The sequence below is a fragment of the Rhinolophus hipposideros genome, assembly GCF_964194185.1.
Source record: "Rhinolophus hipposideros genome assembly, chromosome: 14".
Taxonomy (NCBI): domain Eukaryota; kingdom Metazoa; phylum Chordata; class Mammalia; order Chiroptera; family Rhinolophidae; genus Rhinolophus; species Rhinolophus hipposideros.
Window position 1 is genome coordinate 58,807,742 of NC_138060.1, and position 27,992 is coordinate 58,835,733.

The 27,992-nt window shown below is 48.4% G+C and overlaps 1 protein-coding gene across 1 annotated transcript in view; it reads left to right on the forward strand.

Annotated features, from left to right (window-relative positions):
• The window catches only part of LARS2 (leucyl-tRNA synthetase 2, mitochondrial), a 125,164-nt gene extending 98,135 nt beyond the window's left edge, over window positions 1-27,029 (forward strand). Inside the window, exons 15-21 of the mRNA XM_081072814.1 lie at window positions 2,128-2,228; window positions 4,815-4,997; window positions 6,577-6,746; window positions 8,423-8,500; window positions 12,768-12,879; window positions 20,742-20,869; window positions 25,637-27,029. Coding sequence (XP_080928940.1) covers window positions 2,128-2,228; window positions 4,815-4,997; window positions 6,577-6,746; window positions 8,423-8,500; window positions 12,768-12,879; window positions 20,742-20,869; window positions 25,637-25,816 — 952 coding nt within the window. The 3' untranslated portion in view covers window positions 25,817-27,029. The remainder of the gene's footprint in view (window positions 1-2,127; window positions 2,229-4,814; window positions 4,998-6,576; window positions 6,747-8,422; window positions 8,501-12,767; window positions 12,880-20,741; window positions 20,870-25,636) is intronic.
• Window positions 27,030-27,992: the final 963 nt, after the last annotated feature.

Below are 27,992 nucleotides of genomic sequence, written 5' to 3' on the forward strand. Positions count from 1 at the left end.
ATGTGATGTCAGAGGGGTAGTAAATGGGAGGGGGGTTATCACTGTGTGAGAGGTCTAAATGATAAATGTCTAACTATTACATCGTTTTGTACATTTGAAACTAATAAATAAATAAATAAAAGAGGGCCGAGGAGCGTGCAGCCTTGGGCAGAACGGCTGGAGTTAGGGTCAGATGGCGGCAGGTTGTAATTCTGCCCTCTCCCAGAAGGTGGCGGCCTTGTGCCACTTGACAAACCGCGAACAGGATTCCTGTTTCCCCACTCCTTGCGGCTTAAATGCTACTGATTTTGATTTGTCTTTGGGATTTCTATTACTCCCTCCCTCCTTCCATCCCAAAGACATCTTTTTTTATTTCTCTTAAGAGTGACCAAAGCCACGAACTCACAGTGAGAGCCGAGAGGAGAAACCTCCAAAACGGGTGCCCTGGGGACACTAGAGCCTAAGACAGGAGTCATCCTCTAAGCACGGAGCCAGCAGGGGAAGGTTATGGGCTATTCTTTTCGTGTTAGGCAGCAGTGCGTACACACACACACACACACACACACTCATAACAAGATTTTTAAATACGAAGGCCAGGAATCCTTTTTTTCTAGCTGACCCCCATCTCTTTCCCAGTCTCTTTGTTCCACTCCATCCCCACCCTCACCCCCTCACCCTCCAGAAAGTTTCCTTTTAACCGCCTCTGCCCACACAGCCGTCATGATGGGGGCTGCACACTGTACAAATCAGGGGCCTTTCCAGAGGCCTCAGTCAGTAACAGAGCTCATCTAAATCAGCCTTGCGTGGAAATGAGACCCTATTAAATTAGCAAAGCCAGCTCCTCCTACCTTCATCACTAGAGCCGCACGTTTGTGGCTGTTTGGCCTCTTGGAAGTTACGGGGTTGTTTTGAACTTCTCAATAAAAGCCAGCCTGTAAGGGAACTTGAAGGCCCGAAGGGTTTGCCTATGGGAAGGGGTGTCGGGCTGCTGGTGGAGAACGTCACTCCATCTCCCACCAGTGAATTCTATCTACTGTCGTTATAAACATGAAATGCTCACGTATGTTATCAGCAGATGTCTCCACGAGTCATTCCTGGGGTTTGGAATAGTTCTTGCTGACATACAACGCTGAATTGGGGATTCTTCAGAACAAACCATTCCAAATCTGAAATAAAGCCATTTCAGTGTGAGGGTCAACCTCTATTCGTCCTTTTATGAGAAAGAGTTTCTATTTCACTATTTAGCCAGTAAAGGTGTGACTAACATGAGTTTAAAAACAGGCACTGTAAATAAATTATAATCCATCCGTGCTGTAGAACACTAGATAACTGTTTAAAAATGAGACCTATCTATATGGAGTGTTGTGGGGGAAAAAACCCATTCATATCGTTAAATGAAACACCACAAAGTAATATGTATTATGATCCCATTTATTTAAATCTGCCCTCAAAATCTATACAACCTTATGCACATATATATAGGTTTGCCTTCTCCGGGGGAAGTATGCCTAGAAAGAGGGTGATAATGTTTGAATTTGAACAGGAAGAGTATATTCATATATAATTTGTATGACTTAAACATTTTTTAAAGAACGTAAGCGGGCACTATATATATGGTTAAGGAAAAAAGGCAACTTGCTTAAACAGAGCCCAGCTTAAACCCGCTGTGGCCTCTTGAACCTTCTTTACGCTGGGTTCAGCATGTAGTGGAAATTTGTGTGCTTCTTTAAAATTTACAAGTATTTTCATGCAGTCGTTTCATTTACTCTTTCCAACCACCCTTTGAGGCAGATTTTTACCCCCATTTTACAGATGAGCAAACTGGTGCTAAGAACAAGTAAGTGACTTGCCTGGGCTCGTAGAATTCGCGAGAAGGAGAACTGAGATTTCCCATCGAGGCCTTCCAAATCTGAAGCCTAACGCTCTTTCCACTTGTGGAAAATAGTATCTGCTGAATTGACTTGATTTTCTTATCACTTAATTACAAGGAGCCGTTTCCTCAAGTCGGGTTTACAAGTAGCGTTGCTCAGCCACCTGTTTTCATGGAGGGCAGTTCTCTGTCCGTCTGCTGGCCAGGTCTGTAGTGCTGTTTTCTTCGTGCTTTGAACGCCCACCCACCAGTTTGCTTTTCCTGTTATCTTTTCTCAGAGAGCCTTTTCACAAGCTGCTAGCCCAAGGCCTTATCAAGGGGCAGACATTCCGCCTACCATCTGGTCAGTACCTACAGAGAGAGGAAATAGATCTCACAGGTAAGAATGGCCCATCTGGTCCCATCCAGGTATGTGCAAAGAACCGAGGCCAGGCCTGAGAGCCACTGACAAAGCCCGTAGATGCCACCGCGAGGCCTTGGCTGGGTGGAGAATTCAGGGGAGGGACCTGTTGGCTTCTTGGCCTCCGAGCCTCAGCTTGCTCTGGGCTGGCGCCCTCCGAAGCCAGGGGCTGGGACTGGCATCTGCTCCTCAGCCCCATCCAATCCGGCTGCAGTGTCAGCTTCGTGTGTGTGTCACACAGAGCGAGGTTGGGCATCACCTCCTGTCGTAGCCCGTGTTTGACAGCCCCTCTCAGGGACAGAGCCCCCAGACCCAAGAAACGCTCTCCTAAGACCGGTGCACCCCCTGTGTTTCTCCCCATGTGGTCTAGAGGTGTATTTCGGAACCTGCGGGGGCGTCTGCTTGCTCCCAGAGCAGACCCGTCTGGCACTTCCCTGGTGGAAGACCTCCCCCTGACTTCCTGGGCTTCCTCTTCTCCCCGCTTTCCCAGTCATTCCGTCCACTCCGTGTTTTCACTCTTCCTCAGAGTTCTTTTCGCTTGGTGGCATGATGAGGATATGTCATGTGCACCCAGCTCACAAACAAAGTAAATGATGTGGTAGAAAATGGGGTGGGGGTTGTACCTAGAGGCGAGAAACCCCCAGCCCTCTGGCCATGAAATTTAGAAAAACCAGTACATAGTAGATGAGATTAGGTAAACCCAACACCCCTTCAATGGCAGGCAACCTTCCAAGCCAAACACTAGAAAGAAGGTTTGGGTTGAAGCGGTCAGTGAGTTACCTAATTAAAGCATTAATATGTCAAGTTGAGAATGGTCAGAAAGCAGCTGGCGTCGCAGAAACTGGCAGTGTTTCTCCAACGCGGACCAAAGGGGAAAGGAGCTAAATCCGGGGCACATACACGTCAGCTGTTAGCGACATACTCTGTGTGATGGGCTGGCCTGCCGTGTGTGGTTGTGCAGTGTGTGCACTGGACAAAGGCCCCCAGCCAAGGAGGTGACCCGGTCCTGAAATCCAGCCACTTGCCAAATCGTACACTTCAGGGCCACACCTGCCAAGGGAGGGCACCTTTTTCTAACTTCCCAACTTCTCTGCCTAGAAAGATGCCTTTTTCTTAATTTGTACAGCAGTGCTGTACAGGCTAGCCACAGCCTGGAGGGGGTGTGCGGGTGGGGAGCAGTGGCTCCCTGAGCCTCACCAGAGCCTGCATAAAACATCTTCCCCCGCTCTGATGTCATCGGCCACACAGTGCAGGGAACTTCTTCCCGTTTCTCATGCAGACTTGTCCCCCAGGTTAGAATACTTGCATTGTCAAGGGAAGGTCTCCATCTACTTAATGGATGTGCCACTCATGAAGTATGGAGTTGGCTTTTAGGTACATGCGTCAGTTCCTTGGGAGTTTGGTTGTTGTTGGAGTCGGGCATTATTTGGCTGGAAGGCACAGAAATCCACCCAAAGGCAGGTTTAGGGTTTAGCACGAGGATATAGGGGTATCACCCAGACACAGCTGCAGGAAACACAGCTGGACCTCACTCTATGAAGGAAGTCACCAGGCCAGTCCTTTCTGTTCCCTTCCCTTCCTTTCCCTTCCCTTTTCTTCCCTTATTTTTCCTTCCCCTTTCCCTCTCTTCCTCTGTCTCCCTCTCTCCCTCCCTCCCCTGCCTCATCCTGCTACTGTCTGTTCTCCTTCGTCCATCAGGCTTGGATTGTGTTCTCCTGTTATTTGTTTACAAAGTGACCTTGGAGAGCCACTGTGCCAAGTCTTGCCCCATCTCTCTAGGACTTTTCAATTCCAGTGCTACATCAAAACAGATTCTGTCTCTTGGTTCCAGTCCCCGACAGAGCGGCTGAGTCTTGTTAGATGTCCTTCCTGGTCCCAGCCACTGGGGCTTGGCAACAAGGTCACTTCGTCCAAACATAGCCATTTAAGGCTTCCTCCATCAGCACCACCCGGACCATTGGTGTGTACGGGTCGGGAGGAGATGTTGCCTAAGGAGACCAGGGCGTGGCAGGCTGGCACTACTGGGGGACGCCACATTTAATGCGAGCTCAGCCAGTTAACTCCACGGCCCTGATACTGCAAGGGCATGTTTGAGTGCCTGCGACACGGACGCCGAGACCAGGCCTGGACGTGAAGTGGCCTCCCAGGGGGCTTTGCTGTTTGAGGCCCTCACTGGTCAGCGCCAGCTTCCACAGGAGACTGTGAACCCATAAAGAAAACAGCAGTGTGTGCTAGTCTTTCTCATCCTCTTTTACTTTCCTTTCTTGTATCTGGGTAATTTACTTCTATAAAGGGGGAAATTGCTTGGTCTTATTTGTGGTTGAATAAAAGCTGTCATGGGCCATTATAACTATATATTCACAAAAGGAAGATTGGTGGTGGGAGGTGGACCTCCTTCATTTAAAACCATTTTTTATAATATAAGAGAGGGAGGGGAAGAGGCATGTGAAGTGAATTAGTGGGATTCTTCAGAATTGTCCGCCATGTATTTCCTCAGTGAATATATTTTTGTAGGACTGAGTCAGATTCACGCACGCCACACCTGTGTGTTACTTTGGTGTCTAGGTTCGGCTCCTGTCCACGCAAAGACGAAAGAGAAGTTGGAGGTAACGTGGGAGAAGATGAGCAAATCCAAACACAACGGGGTGGACCCGGAGGAGATGGTCGATCGCTACGGCATCGACACGGTCCGGCTCTACCTGCTTTTCGCCGCCCCTCCTGAGAAGGACATCCTGTGGGATGTGAAGAGTGAGTCTCCTGCCTCTGCCTGACCTGCCTCCACTGTGATCTGCCGAGAGAATAGGGGCAAGCGAACGTCTTTGCCGAAGGCAGTCGTAGAGGAAGAAGTCTAGGATCAGGCCCACGAAGCAAGTAGCTTGTGTCCCGTTCTCAGGCCTGTAGCATTCTCAGCCCGGTGCCCTCTGATGGAATGAGCCCCAGCGTCCATTGGGGAGCTTGTAGCCGTGGCAGAATCCCGGACTTCACCCCGGACCTGCTGCCAGGGGGCGCAGGAACCTGCCTTTAATGAGGCTGTGGTGTTCGAAGGCAGGTCCCACGAGGACCCCACCTTGAGAGCATTTCCTTAGAGCCAGACTGGCTGTCATGCTACCCCGTAGGCCCACTATGGTCCACAGAGGCCAGGCCCCTCTTGACTTACCCTAAAAGGATTTTTTTCTAGAACAGTGGCGTCGCCCCTCACCAGTCCAGAAAACCCCGCCTGGGGCCTGGTGTTACCTGTGACCACTTCAGTCACCAGAGCAGCCTCTAGAACCCCCCTCGGGAGGTTTGTCTCTCCAGAATCATTTAACTCTAAAATGGCGTGAGGTAAAATCATCTTGGGTATCTGGGTGTCCTAGAATAAACTGTCCAGCAGTCATTCCTTCCTTCATTGCTTGAGGTAAAATCATCTTGGGTATCTGGGTGTCCTAGAATAAACTGTCCAGCAGTCATTCCTTCCTTCGTGTGGTCTGCCCTGTGTGTTACGGGAAGCAGAAATCAGATGGCTGGCATCACCATTTATTTAGACGTTCCGTTTCTAGTGAGAGGTGTGGCCTGGAGCTGTCGTCACAGATGTGAGTCCTAGAGCTGGCTGCCTTCGAATCCCTGGGGACTTGGAAATGCAGACATTGAGGCACAGGCTCTGACTCCCTACCCCTTCCTGCAGGGTGGGCTCTGGGAATCTGTTTCTAACAAGCCTTCCAGAGGTCCTGTGCATCCAGGCTGAAGAATGCCTGGTCCAGTCGCCAAAGTGTAAAAGACCTCGACTGGCCCTGATTTGGCTACCGTGTAACCCAGGGCCATGAGATGAAGCCATTCGACTTCTCCAGATCAGATTAGCAACTAGATTTGATGAACTGTGTGAAATAGGTAACCCCCACATATCTGACAAGGTCGTGGATTGTGTTAAAACACCGTGCGCTGTACAGACCTGCAGCTCCCAGCGTGGTCTGCAGACTGCTGCCACCGCACGGAAGCCGTCCCCGTGAGATGAGAAACGTGTACCAGTGTGAGTCACCTGTGTCTCCAAGCACCGTTAGTACCACAGACACTTGTCACAGGAAGCTTTCTTAATCAAAGAGGCAGTCAGTGGGCAGCACTTTGGTAGCCCTGCCGTCCAGTGCTCTGAACGTCTGGGGTTCTGTGATGTGATGGCGTCAGCCCAGACCCTGGACGCCAGGGAGGACCCTCCCACCTGCCGTTGGACAAATCCATCAGGGCACCATGTAGTGCCATCTTCGATTCCCAGGTGCTTTTCTCGGCTTGGGTAAAACCAAATCAGTCATTCTCACGTGTCTCTTTCTCCTTCTCATTTACTCACACAACCCAGCCGACGCCCTGCCCGGTGTGCTGAGATGGCAGCAGCGTCTGTGGTCCTTGGCAACCCGATTTATTGAGGCCAGGGCTTCCGGGAAGGTTCCCAGGCCTCAGCTGCTGAGCAACGAGGAGAAAGCCGAGGCCAGGAAGCTCTGGGAGTACAAGAACACGGTCATCTCTCAGGTCAGAGACTTTCCAGGGGACACTGGTTGATTCTATGACTGGGCCCTCGTCTGCGTGACCCACCTTCTCTTGGGGCAGATCGCTGTGGGTCCTCATCTGTCCTCATTATGGTGGAGCCAAAGGATAGACATTCTCATGAAAGGACTTGCTCTCAGGAGATGGCAGTCTCTAATGCTGTCTTGTATTTGTGCTTCCTGGATCTCAGGAAGCTGCCCACTTTTGACGTCTCCATACTTAACACGTCCAGGCAGAGAACCAAATTCAGGATCACGCTGATGACGCACTACCTGTGTTATATCAACAGAAACAATTTTACAGTTGCAAACACATGGAGGGACTCTGTTCTTTAGCCTCCTTATTTTACAGATGGGGACAAAGATGAGGCACAGAGAGGTTAATGTCTTGGTGAAAGTCACACAGCTAGTGGGGAATAGAGCAGAGAGTAGAATCCAAGTTCCCTGATGCTCGGCATAGCGGTGATTTGCCCAGTTACTTTGTTACACAATATCCCTGTGAGTTATTGTGGGATAATTTCTGCAAATAAATTATTTATTCATGTTACCTTCTTAGGAAATAGTATATTATTGTCTAAATCATTTTAAAAGATTCTTCATTGATCACAAAATCCTTTAAGTTTTTTATCTAGAATAAAACTATAATACCATGACATTTGCCATTTGAAGGACTTTGTGGGGGGGAAATGTCGTATGTCTCTGAAAAGAAGGCATTTAGGAAATCTGAAGCCGTTTTTAATAGGTACCAGATACCCCAAATGCTCCTCAGGTTGAATTTATTTACTTAATTTGTAAGATGTGCTGATTCAAACTTATAACAGCAACAGTCCCTTACCTGCACTTTGGTAACGAGCGCCATTTAAGGAGCAGGGTGGTCCCTCTGCTTTGTATAACCTGGAATTGGCCCTGTCCAGCATGTTCTCATTTGGTGACACTTCTTCAGCTTTATTTCCATCCTTTGTCTTCTGGTGTGGAGACACAGAGCTCAGTGAATTGAATTTCGTGATCTGAGTGATGCCTGAACGATTGCTTTCATACCACATATTTTCTCTCTGGATTTGGCAAATTCTTCTATTCTGTCAGATAATAGAATTGGGATAGTTCAGCAAGTTGGGAGCTCCTGACATCTTAAGTATGTGTTATGTTTCTATATTCTTGCCCAAGGTCAAAATTGAAAAGCACACAAACAGGAAATAGCTGACAAGTCCTATGAGGGTGCTTATGTCAACTCCACATTTGAAAGTATAAAATCAGCCTTGTCCCATCTACTAATAATCTTCCTTGTGAATTAATGTCACGGGACCAAGGAGAAGCGACCTCCTTTCCCCCACCTCCTGTTGACTGTCATTTTGGTGTTTGCCCATCAGTGGGCCCCACCTCCTCTTCAGGTCGCTAGCAGTGTTTTCTTAAGGACCTACTGTGAGAACCAACACTGTCCCAGACATGGGGGAAGAGGAATAGTCTCTAGTGGAAACATTGACATGATTTTAAAACTCGCTGTCAGCACATTATAGTGTTGAAATATTGTCATGATTATTTGAGATAGAGACTCCTTTTATAAATAGCTATGATTGCATTCATTTAATTTCACATTTTGGAGATTTTTTGTGGAAAACTTAAAGGAATTTTGAAGAAAATGAATGATTCAACTTTTACCCATAGGTGACCACCCATTTCACAGAGGACTTCTCACTAAATTCTGCGATTTCTCATCTGATGGGACTCAGCAGTGCCCTCTTGGTAAGTGGCCTGTCTTTGGTTGCAGAGGAGGGAGGCCTGTAAGGTCTCAGATCGGGGACAGAGTGCAACACCACGGGGTCACCTTCTCAGTGTGGCTGTATTATCTGGAAGCATTTTTTCCATAGTCACAACCTAGTTTTATAGCTGGAAGTTTCTTAAAGATTATCTGGTCTAAACCCCCTCCCCCACTCCACCCCACAGTTTGCAGATGAGGTCACTGAGGCCCAGGGAGGTCAGCTGCCACGCCTGGTTGATGAGAGACAAAGCCCAGAACAGGCTGGAGCCTCCCTGTCTTCCCGCCATACTCTTTTCTTCATGCTCCCCGACCCTGATTTCTGGAACTAGCGGTGATACCTACCCCCTTGCCATCTCTGACATTTGACATCCATTGAACCTAGACCAGTCAGATTTGTTCTCACTGAGAACAAAAATCAACCTTTGCAGTGTAGATTCGTTTTCTTACCACGCAACTACCATTTTTCTTGCCAGGTAAAGGACTTGTCAACAAGTGGAGCTTGGGCAAGTGGTTAGTTGTTTACACAACAACAACAAAAACAAAAAACGTGCATTAAAACTATTAACAAAGGCTTTTTACAATTGTTGATGTAAGAAACGTCCAACACTGTAGGGAAGATTAATGAGTTTGTTTGAGCCAATTATTACCAGAAGCAAAATCGCAACGATTAAGAAAATTCTCCAGAGAACGGCAGTTTTGCAGCTTATTTTATACGTTAGAATCAAAGGAGGAGACGGAAGAAGGGTTACATGAAATCCATTGGTGATAGATTAAGAGGGTGGGAGAAAGCAAAGCAAGGAAATCTCTGGAATTGGGCAAAAAGTAAAACAAAGAGACACATACTTCTTTTATATTGATGGGTACAAGATCGTTAATGATTAACCTTTACAGCACATGGAGACGTATTTGGGGAACAAGATAACAGTGAGGAGTTGTGTGGCTGGTTTGGTGGGTGTGCCCTGAGGGGTGGGTCTGGAAAAAGGGATTATTTTGACGTTCCATGGGTATATCATCTTAGATGCAAAAAAGACAAACAAGCCCACTTAAGATCAAGATTAACCGTTGTCAAGGAAGCCACGAGCCAAGGCTGTGACTACCGGCCATGACCCACTTTTAGTTAGGAATTTGCATGTTCAGACCATCCCATGTGGTTAATTCCAGTCTCTGAGTTGTAGCGCCCATCACACTGGCCTCCCCTGAGCTTGTCAGGGTTCAGTCTGTGGCCCCTTTTTCATCCACATGATGAAGCCCTCTCCAAGCTTTGAAGAACAATGGAAGAAGTTTACGGATTTGACTACATAAAGCTTATCATTTTTAGTATTTTAAAGCATAACATATTGAAAAATAGAAACTGGCGAAGACATATGACAAATATGTCCGACAAAAGATTAATATCCTTAGTATATAAAGAGCTCTTACATGTTAATATGAAAATAACCTAAAAATGGTCAAGGGATGTGAAAAGATAATAATTCACAGAAGATGAGATAGAAATAGCCAGTAAACTTGTGGCAGAAAAAAAAAAAAGATCTGCCCCACGAGGTATCATGAAATGCAAATTTAAAATGAGATGCTATTTTTTACCTATCACATTTGCAACTTGCAGACTTTTAGACATAACTCTTCTTCGTGCTATTGCAAAGACAGTGAGACCAGTTCTCACACACCAGTGATGGGTGTGGTTGCTGTAACCTCACCAGGCAGCACTTTAGCTGTGAGGTCCTGGGGTTATACTTATCCTTTGACCCAGGGTATCTATTGGGCAGCGATTGATAATCATGGAGACTTGGAACCCCAAATGTCCTCCAGTGGGGAAATGGTGAAATGACTTACATCATATGAATAAGAAGGAAATGTGCCACCACCATTGACATCTTGTCTTCCACAAATACTTAATATCAGGAACTGTTCATGATCCAGGGTTAAGTGCAAACACATGCTGTCAAAGTGTCCATATGGTAAAAATCCCAGTCATGAAAATGGTATGTGTGTGAGTGTGTGTATTCACCTAGTTTTGCATTTTTGGAGACTGGGATAAAATGCACTGGGTTTTTTTCTGGGTGATACAACTGTGAGTGGTTTTGTATTTCCGAAATTTCCTGAGCTGGGTGTATGTTTGTTTGTTTGTTTGCCAGGAAAAAAGGGCACATATTACAGAAAATTAAATTAAAGAATGAAACTTCTACTCCCGGGCAATTCATTTTGTCCACAGCCGTTCTGGGAGAATTTCTCTGTACCCTTAACCATGAAGTTGTACTCAAACCTCTTAGAGATGATTTTGCAAAGATCATATTGTGATTGGAAAACTCCATTCTTCCTGAGCGCACTACTCTCCCCACACCTCCACATGTCACTAACCTGGAAACTCCCCAAAGCTTGTACCCTCGGATTTTAATGGAGATTTTAATGGAGGCACGATTCGTTACTCTCTCCATTTCCAGCCCCTCTCTCCTCTCTGGAGGATGAAAGGGAGGGAACTGAAAGTCTCAAGCATCTAATCATGCCTTGGTCTTTTGGTGACCAACCCCCACCTAGCAGCTATTCAGGAGCTCATCCAGAGTTGCCTCATTAGAACAGAAGACACTCCTACCACCCAGGAAATTCCAAGGGGTTTAGGAGCTCTGGGGCAGAAACTGGGGGCAGAAACCAATATACATTTTTTCTATTGTTTCACACATATACCCATGCATTTTTTAAAAAGACCATGTATAGTATTTTGGGCCTCTCTATACTCAGCAAAATACATCATGTGGGTCCTGCTGACTTAATTTTAACAAATGTATCACAGAATTAAACCAAAATTGTTTTTATCACAGGGTGTTAGGAACACGTACCAAGCGCCCCAGTCACATTGAGCTTGTCTACCATGACTTCCTCAGGTGCCTTGAGAATTGCCGGCCCCTGTGAAATCCTAGCGGCATTCTTGCTCCAGCCACCTCCAGACAGCCCAGCTCCCTTTCAGGCCATTCCTGACTACACGCCCCAGCTCACACCCAGTGGCCCTGAACACCCGTGGAATCCTGTGACAGCCTTGATTCATTCGTTGGTTTCCTCTCCAGTTGACCATCAGCTCCTTGAGGGCAGATATTTTATTTTGTAAAATATAATAATAATATTCTGGACATTTTATCCCTAAAGTCTGGTCTATAGTAGGTATGCCATAAATGGAAAGAGTGTGACTGAGCTAACTGATTAACCTCAGGAGGAAATTGTGTTTACAGTAACTGGCAAAGTTGTTTAAGAGAGTGGGAACCCCTGAGATCTCTGAGGGGGCGGGAGGTTCCACATTGCAAAATCTTTGAGCAGTCTGCATTTCTCATTGGTCTGCAGCGCACAGGAAACCAAGCAGAGGGGTTACGAGTTTCACTTACAACCGAGATTCTAATCCGGACTCTCTTGGTTTGGTTAGTGGTGTACCCCGGGGCAGATTACTATCCCTCCCTAATCTTTAGCTGCTTTATCTGTCCAGTGGGGTAAGAATACCGCCCTCATCATACTTAAATGAGTTAGCATCAGCCTGAGGGCATAGTAAATGCTCAGTTAATAGTAGTACACTTGCTGGTTCTGCTGCAAATTATTTTTCTTGCCAAAGTGGATGGCTTTACTAATAGTTACTGTATTTAAGGATCTTGCACTCCAAGGCTGTTTCTTCTCCTTTTTTAATTAAAAAACATTGTTTTCAATTGCAGTTGACATGCATGTTAGTTTCAGGTGTAGGGCATAGTGGTTAGACATTTATATAACTTATGAAGCGATCCCCCAATTAGTCTAGTACCCCCAGCACCACACGTAGTTATTACAATATTGTTGATTACATTCCCTATGCTGTATTTACGACCCTGTGACTGTTTTGTAACTGCCAATTTGTACTTCTTAATCCCTTGAACTTTTCCACTCTGCCCTCTCCCACCTGGCAACCAGTTTGTTCTCTGTATCTCTGAGTCTGTTTCTGTTTTGGTTTTTTATTATTTTTTTTAGATTCCACATATAAGTGAGATCATATGGTATTTCTCTTTGTCTGTCTGACTTATTTCACTTAGCATCATACCCTCCAGGTCCATCCATGTTGCTGCAGCTATTTTTAACGCTATCCTTAAGCGGGGAAAGTTCTTTGTCCAGAGCAGAATTGGCTGGTATAGAGGGTTTCTTCCTACCTGCTGTGTCTCTGGACTAGACGTGTTAATGGCCGTCCTAGCCCAAGCTGATTGTGTATGCCTCCATATTCTCACGCTGTTCTTTTCTCTTCCTCAGCAAGCTTCTGAGAGAGTTGTGCTCCACAGCCCCCAGTTTGAGGACGCTCTGTGTGCCCTGATGGTGATGGCTGCTCCAATGGCCCCTCACATAACCTCCGAGCTCTGGGCAGGTAGGTGGGCACGTCTCTGATGGACCAGTTACACTACCCAGCTGTGCTCGAGCCTCATGCTGACCGTGATTTGAGATTCAGATGTCCTCAGCCATGGGGTGCAGTGTCTGGCATCGGTACTCATCTTGTACTCTGAATAGTGGTACTTCGTCAGTGTGCACCGCTGCCAAGGGAAAGACACTTCCCCGCTTTCAGCAATGTGCCCAGACAGATGTGAGTACTGGTGTCACTACTGCAAATCCTCTCTCATCGTCCCGCCTCCTCATATCCACGTCATGGCCCCTTGTCATCTTTTTATAGAAGCTCCTGTTTAGTCCCCCTTTGTAGATGGAGAAAGAGGTACGTGGGCATACAGTGCAGATCTAAAATTTATTCACTGAGGCTGTGATTCAGGCCTCTCCACCAAACCGTTATTCCTGAACTGGGCCCCGAAGCCTTCTGACTGCCTGAGGCTCAAAAGGGTGAAATGCTGCAGCCTCTGCCCCAGCCACCACTCTGGGGACCTTAATTCTGGAGCTTTGGGATTGTGTGGAGGGTCAGCCTGGGCGATTCTCTTGCACCGGCAGGTGGGGGGCTGTCCCTCGACATAAGACCTGGTCCTCAGCCGAAAGCCTAAGGCAGGACTTCACTGTACTTGCCGCCTCTTGAGAACATTTTACAGGGCCTGTTGGTAATTCTAAAAGGCCATCACTGGGATATCTACGTCTGCTCCTTTTAAGAAATCATTGGAACATTCTTGACCTTAAGCCGTCTTTTTATTTTTTAGATTTTTATTAAAAAATATAGGTGACATACAACATTATATTAGTGTCAGGCATACACCATAGGTGTTCAACATTTCCGTACTTAAAGAAGTGATCAGCGTAAGTCCAGCAACCCTCTGACCCCGTCCTATGCTATCACAATAGTATTGACTGTACTCCCCATGCTGTACATTACGTCACCTAAGCCATCTGCTTTAACTGTTAGTTCTCCCTTGTCCTTCTTCTCATCTCTATTTTTTGTTTCTTTTAATACGGAACTCCCTTTTAGAATGATATGATGTTTATAGTCTCTTCTTTTGTTTAGAAGAAAAAGAATTCATTTGACATTAAGTCACTTTGCCCTCGTGATCCTCGGGCCGTTCAGGAAAGCCAGTTCAGTGTTAGCATGTGTCTCCTGTGCCGCTGGGTCCTGGGTCCCAGCGAGCATAAAAGGAGGGGTGTTTGGCTGTGCCCCCCGCAGTGGCCCCAGTGTGGAAATGGAGATGAAGTGAGCCGCTGCTGTGCAGGACTGGATGGTGGCTGTGCTGGGCCCGGTGCCGCAAACCTTGTGTCCGAGGTCTCCCGGGACTTCTGGGGATATGGAAAAGGAGCTTGCAGGAGGCAGGCAGCCTAGAAGCATGTGTGGACGTAATGCTTTTACCTGGGGGCCTCTGAGAAGGAGCAGACCTCACGGCAACCCTTCCCAAACATCATGACTAAAAGCCACGAGGTGTCCCAGGGACAGCATCGGTTCATGGAGTATGTACTACTGGCCATCCACTCTACAAAAAAAGTCACTCAGTGGGTGCTCGCTGTTTGAGTCTTTCAGAGACTAAAGTGAGCTGAAAGCCAGGAACCACGAGAAGGAAATGCTAGCTGTGCTGTCCTGACCTGCTCCCCGTGAGGAGAGAGCCCTTGCTGGGTGTGTGATTCTGTGATGAGTTCTGTGAGCCCAGGAGGGGAATCTATCAGTCTCATCACCTGATGAGTCTTCTGAACCCGGAAACCTGCCTTTGTAGGCTTTTAAAAAACTTAGAGCTGTCATACTAATAAATCCACTTTTTGGTTTGGACTTTTCAATTATTTCAAAAGTGATACATGTTAATTATAGAAAATAGAGAGGAATGATGAGTCTTCTCTCTATAAAAGGTCTTCCACAGGAGGCCTCAATGCTTCCTTAGCTTTGGGCTTTAAAGGGTATTGAGCCAGTACAGGTAAGGGTTCAGAAAAGTCTGTGCCTCAGTGGGTTCAGCCCCGAGAATGCTCTCCACATCAGGAAAACTGCAGCCCAGAGAGAATCAGGAACCTCACGTAATTCTTAGATTGGGATTGGGTCAAACGGGGAGGGATAGGCCGAGGGCCATGCAGTTCAGCTACTAAAGGATCATGCATGGGAGTCGTCAGATATTTCTAGAAATAGTCCAACTGAAATGCAGTTGATTGGGCAATTCCATTCACATGTAAGATGTTTCCTAATTAAATACTTATTTATTTTATTCCTAACCCCCCCGCCCCCTGCCCCTTTAGCAACCATCAGCTTGGTCTCTGTAGTTATGGCTCTGTTTCTGTTTTGTTTTGTTTATTCACTTGTTTTGTTTTTTTAGTTTCCACATATAAGTGAAATCATACAATATTTGTCTTTCTCTGTCTGAGTTATTTCACTTAGCGTAATACCCTCTAGGTCCATCCCTGTTTTCGTAAATGGTGAGGCTTCATTCTTTTTCATGGCCAAGTAATATTCCATCGTATCTATGTACCACAATTTCTTTATCCAGTCATCTATTGATAGGCACTTAGGTTGTTGTTTTCGTATGTGAGCTATTGAAAATAGTGCTGCAGTGAACTTAAAGGTGCATATATCTTTTTAAGTGAGTGTTTTTGTTTTCTTCAGGTAAATACCCAGAAGTGGAATTGCTGGGTTGTATGGCAGCTCTAATATTAATTTTGTGAGGAATCTAAACACTTACTTATGAGCTATCACAGAGGAGAAACGCAGGTTGACCAGTGAGGGGACCAAGAGTCCCAGTGTAAGGTTGGGTGATGAGAAGAATTGGAGGCTTTGAAATTCCTGTTACCCAAGTAGTCTTATGACTGCAGAAGGTGGATGGGAATGAGGGGTAGAGTTTTCAACTGACAGAGTGGTGCTCTTATCTCCCTTATCTATCAGAAAGGCTAGTAGTGTTACGTCCTTCTGTTGTAAAGGCGGTTCTCCTGGGTTCACAGGAATCTTTGGAAATTGGTCTTCACAGTCTCAGAGTGGCATCATAATTCCCCAGGAGGAGGGAGCATTCGTTCCTTTTCCTTTTTGGCTAAGACAAAACAGTTCTTTTTCCAGTGTCACCCCTTTGTCAGTATCAGCAAGTATCTCTGTCAAAAGAACAGGGCATTTTATACCTGGAGGATGAGGAGGACTTGTTTTCTTACTTTCATTGCAAAGCCATGAGCTTACTTTGGAGTTTATCCTTTTTGGTATCTAAAGCCTGTTTAAAACATTTGGCCAAATGCTGAAGTTCATGCAGTGGGGTGATTTGGCAGCCACTCTTTTTTTTTTTTTTTTTTTTTTTTGGATTATGTACCATAGCTACAATTTCTGGCTTTCATCACCCAGTAAAAAACTGGAAAGGGCCTAGAAATGCCCACATCAAGAGCTAATCCTGACAACTGCCCAAAGGTGCTGATGGGCCTACCTCTTAGGTCTCCTATGGATTCCTTCTCTGCTGCTTGCAAGATCGAATCAAAGTCTAGTTTACTTTAACAGGAAAAATCTTTGGTCTAGTCCCCAAAAGGTCTTGTTTTAAGGTATCCTGATTGAGTGAAAATATATTTCATCATGTTTTAAGTCATTTTCTGGGTCTTTCCAATTAGACTTTTCTAACCACGCTTTTGCCTCTCCTGCTCCCCACCCCAACACGTGGATTAGTGTGAAGGATTGGAGACACCTGGGCTGGGTGTGCCCGGGACAAGCCTGAGTCCTTTAGTGAATTTGCCTCTTTCCATCTGGGACTTGAGAAGTCCTTCAGGACAGCGTGGAGAGCTGAGTCTCACAAGGGCTTCAGATCTCCGGAGCGTCAGTGTTGGGACCCCCTGTTGTAGTAGGGTTTGCAAGTGTGAGGGACCGACCACGAGGTAGTGATGGACGGGGAAGAGAGGGGGTCCTTGTGAGGACTTGCTGAGGGCTGAGCAGGTTCTCAGTGTGAAGGCCAAGGAGGTAGGAAGAACCAACAGCGTGCAAGATCCTACACAGGCAGATAGACAGACATTAGGCCTCAGGGGTGAGATGCTAGGAGACAGTTTCGTCAAAGAATAATGCAGTTCTGATCAGAAAACCAAAAGCCCCAAGAGGGACCTACTCCTAAGAAAACAAAGTGAGTACAACCCTGAAAGGCTTCAGCCAAATCCTGGAGCTCAGTTCAGCGTGCGCTCAGTTCCAAGGCTGGGCGGGTGGCACCTCAAGCAGGTAGAGACCCAAGGGGTCTTAGGTGTGCACTCTTTTTCTGAGTCGAGGGTCTTGGTCCAGGCAGTGCAGGTTTCCGCTGAAACTCGGTGAGCCTGCAATTCTGCCAGAGTCCTCCAGCCAGAGGCCACCAGGACCGCACGTTTATTACCGGGGGGGGGGGGGGGGGGGGCGGGGGGGACGACCTGGGGCTTCTATGGGTAAAGGCTAAAGTGAAGTGGCCTCACTTCCTGTCCATTCCTTGGAATTGCCAGTGCTGATAAGGCACGGGGGGACGTCAGAGGCCACAGAGTTCCCTAGGTCCTCCCTCGTGTATGTATGCGGGCACAGCGTGGGGGTGACAGTCCTGAAGATGGCCCCCAGGTGAAGCCTGCCATCCACAGAAGGCGTGACGACCCAGAACTCACTTCCGGGTGCCAGGGCCCTATGGCGACCTTGCCAGCCCTCAGAGTGGGAGACCTGGCTTGATTCGGTTATTTTGCAGAAAGGTCAGAAATACCAGCTGTCCCAGAAGAGGGAAGGAAGGAGGTGGGTCATAGGCCTGTCACAGCCCTGCGCTAGGGCCACTTCCCAGCGTGGGCTTAGACTTTCTCTGTGTACTTTCCATAGGCCAGCTCCTGACTTGACTTACGTCACGTAAAGAACCATTGTATTTACCATGCAAATGTTAGGTGTTTTTACTTCCTTAAAAAGAGCAGGGAGGCAAAAACACTGCGTAGAACCCAGGGTTTGAGTTTCTGTTCCTCTCTGGCAGGATGGCCCCGCTCCCGTCTATATGGAAACACTGGCAGGGTTCCAGGCCGCTATAAATAACCATCCTGATTGCTCCAGGAAGGCTAGGCTTCCTCATTTTTTTTCAACATGGAATTTGTAACAGCTTCTACCCAGAACATTTGTGTCCAAGGTCCTTTCATCTCCCAGGGATCCTGAACAACTGCCCTACGGAGGTTTTGGACTTCTTCCCACTGCAGCTGGGTCACAGGACAAACTAGCCTGGACCAGCCAGTTGAACTAAAGGAACGACTCTCTCCCTCCTGAGACCTGTCTTGTATTTAGATACAAGAGAGTCTTAGGAGGAGCCCTTCTGAGGAACAAGCCAGAAGTTCCTTCCTGCCTCTGCCCACGGGCACATCTGTTAGAAGTGGAGTCGGTTCGTTAGTAAAAGCTCAGGAACCCCAGGGGCCAGCGGACCCAGGAACACGTCTTTTGTACCACTCCCTCCCCAGACCCAGAGGGCCCATCGCTTCCCTCAGAGTGACTGCAGCACAGGGTTACAACACGAGTGCCAGGTAGGAAAACATACAAAGCCACGACAGGTAAATCTGTGTCACTGGCACAGAATCAAGATGGAGGTCAGCAGGACAGAATGGACCCGCGCTGCCCCGAAGGGTCCATGGCTGGGCCTGTCTGTCACAGTCCAGGCCAAGAGAGGGAGCTTGTGCTTCGAATGTACATCAGCTGTGTCACTAAGCACACATTGGAGTTAGACTGACTAGTAATTTGGTAGCAAGACTTTCTCAATGAAAGAAGCAGTGTGTAGATTCACATTTTGGCCCAACTTCTTTACCTCATCACAGAATAGTCCTGAAACTACCTCTGGTGTAATATGTTATAAAAGAAAAATCACAAACCAATAGGGAAGAGAAGGTTTATTCAACAAATTGGGTTTTAAAAATTGACTGTATATGTTTTTAAATAATATTTTTTTCACATTATACACAAAGTCAATTACAGGTAGAATCAAAAGTTAAATGGAGAAGAAAATGAAACCCCGAAAAGAAACCAAGAGAAAAATCTTGAACTAATCTAACAGTACGGGAAAACTTTATTTTAAAATATCTTTTCAAATTAAAAAAGTAATAAATGTTCCTTGTAGATAATTCATAAAACATTTTTAAAAATCACCCAACTTTTCTCCCTCCCAGGGATAATCATTGCTAATGTTCTGATTTATTTATTTACAACCTTTTATCTGTTCATATAAATTTTTAATAAACTAGAGTTATATTACTGTGTTTCCTCGAAAATAAGACCTAGCCAAACCATCAGCTCTAATGTGTCTCTTGGAGCAGAAATTAATATAAGATCAGGTCTTATTTTAATATAAGAGCCGGTCTTATATTAATTTTTGCTCCAAGAGACGCATTAGAACTGATGGACCGGCTAGGTCTTATTTTCGGGGAAACACAGTATATATATATTATTGTGTATCATTCTTTTCCATGAAATTAATTTTTATTTTAGAATATAGGGAAAAAAGAGCATTCAAAACTATATTTACAGCATGATCCTAGTGATGGTGGTAGTTTTGTTTCGTAGGGTTGGTTCATACATACAAATACTCGTTAAATACATAACATTACAGTCTTTCAAACCGAAAATTTTTAGAGATGCTATCTATTTGAACTTGATTTTCTTTATATTTTGACCTTTACAAATTTTCTGCAAGGGGCATGCATTATTTTTGTCATCAAAGAAAATCAAACAAAAAGTTGTCATTCTTGGCCCAGTGTTCCTGGCGCTGGTGTTGGTGGGAATCATTGCCTGTGGCCCAGGCTGGGCCTCAGACCCTCCCCTGAGCCATGGGCCCATCCCTCAAATGCATCTCCTGGTCTCAAGGCTAATAAGCAGGGGGAGGTGGGCAAAGGCCCTCCACGTCCACCACCCCTGGAAGAGCCATCCCCAGCGTAAGGGTTGTGCTGCTGCCATGGCACAGCCCCAGCCTGGGCACACTGGCCATCTTCCCACGCCCACCCCTGCCCAGGACCTGCCTCTGGGAGGACGAGGAGGCAGTGAGATGTGACCGTGCTGGTAGTGCCCTGGCATCTTTTTCTGATGTGTGTATTTCCTGCACATTTGGGGGCATCTCTTGTGATCCTGAGATGGGCAGAGGCTTTGAAATCAAAGCTTTCCCTGCTGGGAAGCCCCTGGTTGGAGTCCCCAGCACTGACAGGTGGCCCTGTGTAACTGCGTGGGTGCCGAGCAGGAACGTCCTGGCCACCACCACCTCTGCTGTGGGGTCTGCAGTGTGAAGCACGCTGGGAAGCAAGACTTGAAGTGCTTTCATTGCCCACCGCTTCCGCGTGTTTGACCTACCTGAGCCAAGGACAGCTCTTTCCAAGTCGATAATTAGTGAGAACCCCTCCCCGGAGGGGAAGTTTAGCAGGAAGGTTGAGAACCCTCTGAGAAGGTTACGAAGGAGCGCCCGCTGTTCTCGGCTTGTTGGCTCCTGAGACTATGAGTGAAGGAACCGGGTGGGAGGCCCTCTCAGACCACAGTATTCACGGGCAGGAAAGGAAGCGAACGCAGTTCGTTATTTGGGGATCAGCTCTCAGGAGCACATACACTCCTTCACCAACAGAACTTCAGAGACCAACGAGCAGCCTTGTTTTTCCAGGTGTGCAGTTTACAACAGCGTGTGCTTCTATCTTCACAGCTCTGGGTGCTGTCTGGGGGCCAGGGGGTTAGAGGTTATAGCTGCCTATAACCTGGGATAAGCCAGGCCGGAGTAAGTGGGGAGCAGCTGGTAGGCTGGGAAAAGCCATGGTGCGGCCTCAGGAGCCTCCTCACTCGGCTCCAGCCAGGCTGTGTTGGGATGAGAGTTTTTTATCCTGCTGCCATGAGCCTCACATGTGCTCAGTGACCCTCTGGCCTCGACATTGCAGGCCTGGCGCTGGTGCCGAAGAAGCTGTGTGCCCACTACGCCTGGGACACCGGCGTGCTTCTCCAGCCATGGCCAGCCGTGGACCCCCAGTTCCTGCAGCAGCCCGACGTCGTGGAGATGGCCGTCCTGGTGAGTGACCTTCACAGCCCCTATGGCGACCCTGCCAGAGCAGGTCACTGTCCTGCCTGGGGCCCACAGATGTTGCCTGGGCTTGGGCGTTTCTGTCAGGTCTTTGTGGCCCAGCCAGCCCTCAGCCCCACCTTCCCACCTGTCTTTCCCTGGCCTGCGTCTTCCGCTTGAGGTCACCACATACCAAAAGTAGTGAGCATTGAACCCTCATGGCCCTCACGGGGTTGGAAGGTGGAAAAAATAAACCTGTCCTGCATTCCAGGTTCCAATTGTCTTCCTTCCCAACTGTGTTTCAACCTCTCAAAGTTCCGTTGAGCTGCTCTTATTTCTTGTGGGGAAAGGGGGATGGTGAGGAGGCCAGCAATGCAAGAACACCCACTCTGAAGGATGTATTCCAGAGAGACTACATAAAACTCCTCCTCTTTTCGTATATTGGGTCATTTTAAATACATAAAAGTAGTTTATTATTTAAACCTTTTATAGAGCAAATAGCTTATAGTTTACCCTTGATGTAATTTTTACATAGCTAATTTATTTAATGTGAGACACATTGTAAAGAATCTCTCTTAAATATGCCGATATGGCTGAAGAGGGTCAGGGGTGGACCTTCAGGCACGTCTCCTTGGAATCACACATGGGCCAAGTAATCTGCCTCCAAAATTTAACTTCACTATTATCCTATAAGGTAGCTATTACCATTCTCAGTTTTTTCAGCTGGGGAAACAGGCTCAGAGAAGTTCGTCACCTTGCCCAGGTTTATTTGTTTACTCATCAGTAATTACTGAGTCACCTACTCTACTCCAGGCTCCAGGTGAGACTCTGGGGACATAGGCAGGATCCCTGCCCTCATGGAGCTTAAAGCCTAGTGGGAGAGAGATAGGGGAAATTGAAAAGGGAACAGAAAAGTAAGTAAAATTATCGCACATTGTGAGAAGTGCCATGAACAAAACACCTGGGGGCTGAGGGAGAGCCCAGCCTCCGCCCACCAGGCCCCGCCTTTGGGCGTCTGTGCAAACACTGGGCCCAGCAGGCAGGTGGAGGCTTGGAGAGACACCCAGGAGATCCCGTCTCCACACCACTTCCTCTGACACTTAGTTCCCAGCTGCCCCCACTCTGCCTCCCCACCGAGGGGAGGAGGTGGGGCTGCCTGGCAGACTTCTTCCAGAAATCCTCAAAACCAGCAACAGCCTTGTGGCACAGAGGCAATTTCTTGAACTTCAGTAATCTTATGAGACATAAATATCCTCTGCGCAATTGAGAAATGCCAACTTGAGACACGGAAGTTTTAGTCTATAGAAATGTCTTTCCCTTTTCAATGACTACTGCACAAAAGAAATTGAGTTTTCATCATTGGTAAAGTCATTTTAGCTTATCATTGAAATGAAAACCACAAATTTGAAATATGTGTAGGAGTCCCAGCAAACATGCCAACTTGAGAACCTGTGGTCAGGACACCGTGCCACGTGACAGGATCTCTGTACAGGTCTGTGTTCCGTCTCCGCATGCTGTCAGGCGGTGCCAGGGCCAGAAGTAGAAGCTACGGCATAGTACAGTGTAATTGGGGTTAGCCATGCCCATGTTCTCTGTGCCCATGGCATGCGGGGCTGTGCCAAGCACTAGGGATACAGAGCCCAGAGGCCCCACCTCGTCTTCATGGAGCTTAGCGCCCAGGAGGGACAGTCAGGGGCACATGAGTTGTCACACACACAGGGAGTTGGTGTAGCTTTGAGGTTAAGATGTAAGAGTTTAGGAGTCGGACCATCCCTGTGTAAATCTCAATTTTGCAAAATAAGTTCTTTAAGCCTCAGTTTCCCCAGTAGAAAATGGACATGAGCATAGTGCCTGCCCAACTGGCTGTTGGAAGAGTTAGGTGGGATCGTGCCAGTTGGTGATCAGCCTGCTCCTGGAGGCGCTGATGACAAACCCACTGACAGGTAGTGGGCACCAACGAAGGGCCAGGCAGAGCCCTGAGAGCTCCCCAGATACTAACTCATTCGCTCCACACAGCGGCCCTGTCAGGTGGGCCTGTTGTTATCCCCATTTCATGGAAAAGGCAGGTATGTGAGTAACTGCATTTTACAGGTGAGGAAACCGTGGCAGAAGAGGGCTTAATAACTCGGTAAATGGCAATTGCTGCTAGCATCTATATTGTGGCTTCTGGAAATTGGTGATTGTAAAAGGCATCGTGAGGAAGGGGCCCTGGGACCTTGGCTTTGAAGGAGGAGCAGGATTTCCCTTGTGGAGCAAAGCAGCAAAGGCAGAGAAAGCCCTCGGCGACACTGGGACTGTGAGCCTTGGAGGGGCTGGAGCAGAGGCACAGGCAGGGCAGCTGTGGAGAGAAGGCTGGACTCCATATCCAGGAGGCGTGCGTGCTGGCAGGGGGGTCTGAGCAGGAGAGAGAGGATCCATGAGGTCATCTCATCACCACTTGCTGGGGTGGGGCTTTGGGCAGGTGACTTCACCTCATGTGCCTCAGCTTCCCCGTCTGTGAAATGGGGGTGCAGAGGCTGTGCTTCTGCCTCCCAGGGCTGTGGAGAAACAGGCTCACTCAGGGCCTGTGCAGCACAGAGCAAGAGCTCATGGAGGCTTTATTGTTTGTAGCCATTGTGGGGCTCCCCTCCAGTCAGGGAGTAGGGATGGGGCAGGAGGAGCAGTATCGTGGCCAGGGGCCCGCCAGGCTGCTGCTGGAAAATCCCAAGAGAACAGGCTGAGTGACGAAGTGGAGGTGGCGAAGATGGAGGAGCAGAAGCTTGCAGGGCCACCAAGCAGGGACCCGAAGGCGTCTCTGCAGTGAAACAGCCGCTGTCTGAGGTGCTGTGAAAGTACTTCTTCCCCTTTGAGCCTCTGAAAGCCAAGCCCCATGTTAAGTCCCATTCAGACTTCTATTGTCTACTTAATTGCTACCTTATACCCAGAAAGTGGGGAGTGTGGTTGATACCCACTCATCCCAAAGGGACTGCCCTGGATAAGCTACTCGGGAGTCCTAGGGAGCCAGAGACCATGAGTGGGTGCCAGGGCAGCGTGGGGAAGCACGCCGGGCATGACAGCACATCCAGAGGTCACATGCCCTCCCCGAAGTCCCCACTGTGGACAAGAACGACTCAAATCTCTTGGACAGGCCTTGCCAGTGACGGCTTAGGACCAGCCCCCAGGCTCTGGGGAAGCACCAGAGGTTGACTGGGTCTAGAAGTTGGGGTCATTGTTGTGCTGAGGCCACGCATCAGACAGGACATCTCACTCCTCCCATCCTGGCCGGGAATCTTGAGAAACGCAGAGGGTGTCAGACTTAGCGAATTACCTCCCTTCACTCACCAACCCAGAGGATTCATCCTTAAGGAAACCGAGGCCTAACGTCCCCCAGCATGTGAGTACAGGCCTGAGAGTCACGCTCAGTCTGTCCCTCATCAGAGAACGTGCTCTGTCTGCCCCATCACCCCACACCATGGGTGGTGGCCAGAGGAGACCTTACCCTGGGCATCTCTCCCCTAGAAAACGAGTAAGAACAGAGATGGGAGGGCTGGTGCCATGACTCATTATCCAGCACACATTCCAAGAATTCCACGTGGGAGGCCCAGGACTTCACAAGGGACATGGCTTTTGTGTGACGGGTGGAAGGTCTCTTCTGAGGTCTCAGTCACACCATGCACATGGCCTTGAAAGTAGGCAGCTCCTGATGGCTTAGAAACGCGAAGGCAGAGCAACCAGTCTTTCAAAGAGCACATCCCAGCTCCGCGGCTTCAGAAGACACACACCCTGCATCGTGGAGCCTTTTTAAAACAACAGTATTTCAGGACACACTTTTATTTGTCTCTCACCCAGTGATCTAGGCTAATGCAGCCAATAAAAATGACCCAACGTTCTAAGGAAATCTGAAAAAAAAGAAGTGGGTGGTTAAGGAACACTTGATAATGTGCGTTGGTTGAAACTTGAGAAATTATTCCTAGTAACTTTTCATAATTCAGCGACTGTGTTTTCCAAGTAAAAAACAGGAGTTGTAGTGAAAGAAATCTAAGTATTCTTATGGGAGCAGTGGGATCAAGAATTTGAAGGATGACTGTTCAGAAGCTATCTGGGCCATGTGGTCACTTCCTCAGTGGCAATCTTAGTTCATTTTTGATGAACTAATATTCAGTGAATGCCCACTGGCGCCTGGAACTGTACTGGTCCATTTTAAGCAAGAAGAGTTATTTCCAAGTCCTCACACTCGAGCGCCCCCTGCTGGAGTCAGTCATCAGAAAGGAGGTTGACTGAGGTCCCCAGAAATTAGTCCCCTTGAGACCTAGGTAAAATCCTGGGTGACACCTTCTGTAGCAGATCTGAACTTAGACTTGATACCCAATGACGCAGTAATCCCTCTCCCCCTGGAAACAGCCTAAGCCATCTCGTGCTGAGGATTTGGGGCATAATTTCCACCATAGCTGTGATGGGGCAGCGCTCAGGAAACAAGGTGACAGTCACTCCAGGTGCAGGCACTCTGTGCTCTCAGTGCTGGGGTCTCTCTCTCTCTCTCTCCCTCTCTCTCTCTTTCTCTCCCCTTTCCCTTCCTTCCTCCCTCCCTCTTTCTCTCTTCCAGGAATTAATTCTGTCCATCTAGTTGCACTGTGTAAAGTTAAGAAGCTGGGCGCTGCCGTTTCCTCCTTTCTTCCCCACATTCCCTTCCCCAGACAGGCACGGCGGACCCTTTGCAGGAAGTGGTTATTGGTATCCGGCTGCCTGCTCCGCTCAGGACTTTCCCCACTGTTTGTCTCTGGCTTTTCTCCTTCTCAGATCAACAACAAAGCCTGCGGCAAAATCCCTGTGCCCCAACAAGTGGCCCAGGACCAGGACAAAGTCCACGAACTTGTTCTCCAAAGTGAGCTGGGTGTCAGGCTCTTGCAGGGGCGAAGCATCCAGAAGGCCTTCCTCTCCCCCAGAACTGCCCTCATCAACTTCCTGGTGCAGGAGTGACTGCCGAGGGGCTGCAGCTTCCACGAGGGCCTCTGAAGAACCTCCTTCCAGGCCAGGGATGGAGAAGAAGTTGCCGGCCTGTGTTCTGATGGGTTGGCATCCATAGTGTGCCTTCGTGGTGTGGCCTGGGCAGGGGTGAGGGTGGGTGTGGGCAGAAGAGAAACATGAGCACAGCGTGAGGGGGAAGGCAGCCTGCCCCCCGCCCATTGCGGGGTGAAGGAAGCCATCTTTTGACCCCACCAGATACTGCTGGGTGGGAGCAGGAAGGAGAAAAGAAAAGCAAGTGGAAAAGAGCACCTTGCCTCTGGAACAGCCTGCGTGCTTTTGGATCCCCGAAATTGCACTGCTTTAGGCCCACCCCAGGAACGTGAGGGTAAACTGAGAACCACACGAGGCTCGGGAGCAGCATGGACAATCACTGTTGAACGGGTGACCGAGCCTGGGCATTGTGGTGGATGGTCCCCTTGCTTTCGGGCTAGATGGAGAAGCCACTTGGGTCATGTCCAGATACCCAGTGTGTGCAATGGACACCAGAGTTTTCAGAAGTTGGCTCTGAACCAAAAGGCAGCGGTGCTAGTCTCTCTGCCAGCGTCCCCCCTGCTTAGCCGTGCTTTGTGGGTCGCGTCCTCCGCAGCCAGCTGGGTGCGCCTGCTCTGGGCGAAGCACCACTTCCTAACCACTCCCTCAGGGCATAACGTTTGCTGTGTAGTGAGGCGGAACCAGGCTGCTTCCACTGGCACATGGAAGCAATCTCAGAGCCCACCGCAGCCCCACAGGGAGTCTGCTCGTGTAGGCCCCAGATGGTGACGCCGCCATTGAAGCGGCCCCCAGAGCCAGCCGTTAGGAAGAGCAAGATCACCGCAGAGGCGTGGGATGGATGCCACCTGGGCGTCGCCTCCTGTGCTCAAGCCACAGCAGCCTGGCTGCAACAGAGGTGGCCAGGAGTGGACCTGTGTCGTGGGCGCAGCAGGGTAAGCCTGGTCTCATGTGAAGTCAGCATTTAGATGCTCTTTCCAGAACCGGCCTGAGCCACTGATGAATGTTTCATGGGGGACGTGGGGGAGAATCGAGCCATTTTGTGATGCTGAAAAGCTATATTTGTTCTCTGATGTCCTTTTTCTGAAGTCGCCTCAGCTGTATTCCCTTTGCGGTTCACTAGTTAACAGATGAGTCTTCTGAATATAATAAAATGTTTGTCATGTATGACTTTGGGACATCTGTGTGATCTTGGAATCGCCACCATATTCCCATTCTGGGAGTCAAATCAGGAACAGATTGAGGTCTTCCGTCACCATCAGAAGCATTGGCTGTGGGCCTACGTCCACATGGAGCGTTATAAAGCGAGACGCATGTGGGACAGTCAGGCACATTAGCGGCAGCAATTAAGTCGCTGGTTCTCAGACGTGGCTCAGACAATACTGTGCTCAGTCCCCCTGCCCTCAAATCCTGATCTAACTGAACTGAGATGGCACGTGGGCATCAGGGACTCCTAAACGCTCCAGAGGGGAACCACTGGGTTAATTGATGCATTTGAGCCGTAATGTCTAACTCGTCTTTCCTCTCCCTATCTTCAGCCTCCCTGGGCTGAGTTTGGTCCAGGACCCAAACATGAGGTGGTGTTGGAACAGTCGGATCAGAGGGAGAGGCAGGGGCTCAGCTCTCAGGCAGGGTATAGGCGTTCCCCAAGCTGACTTGCGCATACCCAGGCCCTCTCTGTGTGCCAGCAAAAGTGTATTAAATAGAAGCACACCAATGAGGGTATCTGGTACATGGAGGGAGGCATGAAGAGTGTTTTTGCTTGTCTTGTTTATTCCTTCACAGGAAGGGAGCCCCAGTCTATGCAAAATGCCGGTTTTTTGGCCCGCACTCAACTTCCCTGTCACACATCCAGCAAGAGGGGCAGGTAGGTGAGGGGACTCACCTGAGTGGTCTTGAACCCATCAACAAAATGAGGGTCGGGAGCCCTTTATCTGCACGTGATCTGGCCAGCAGGTGGGGGCCAGGAAAGCCTCAAGGCTACGGGACTGACCTACGTGGCTTTGGAGAACTTTTTCACCAAGAGGATAAAACTTTTGAAAACGAGCTCAGTGGTCCTAAGAGATAGTATAATGGAAACACTGAACAGAAAACTCTCCTCCCTGGGGTGAGAAGATGGGGTGGGAAATGACCTCAGTCC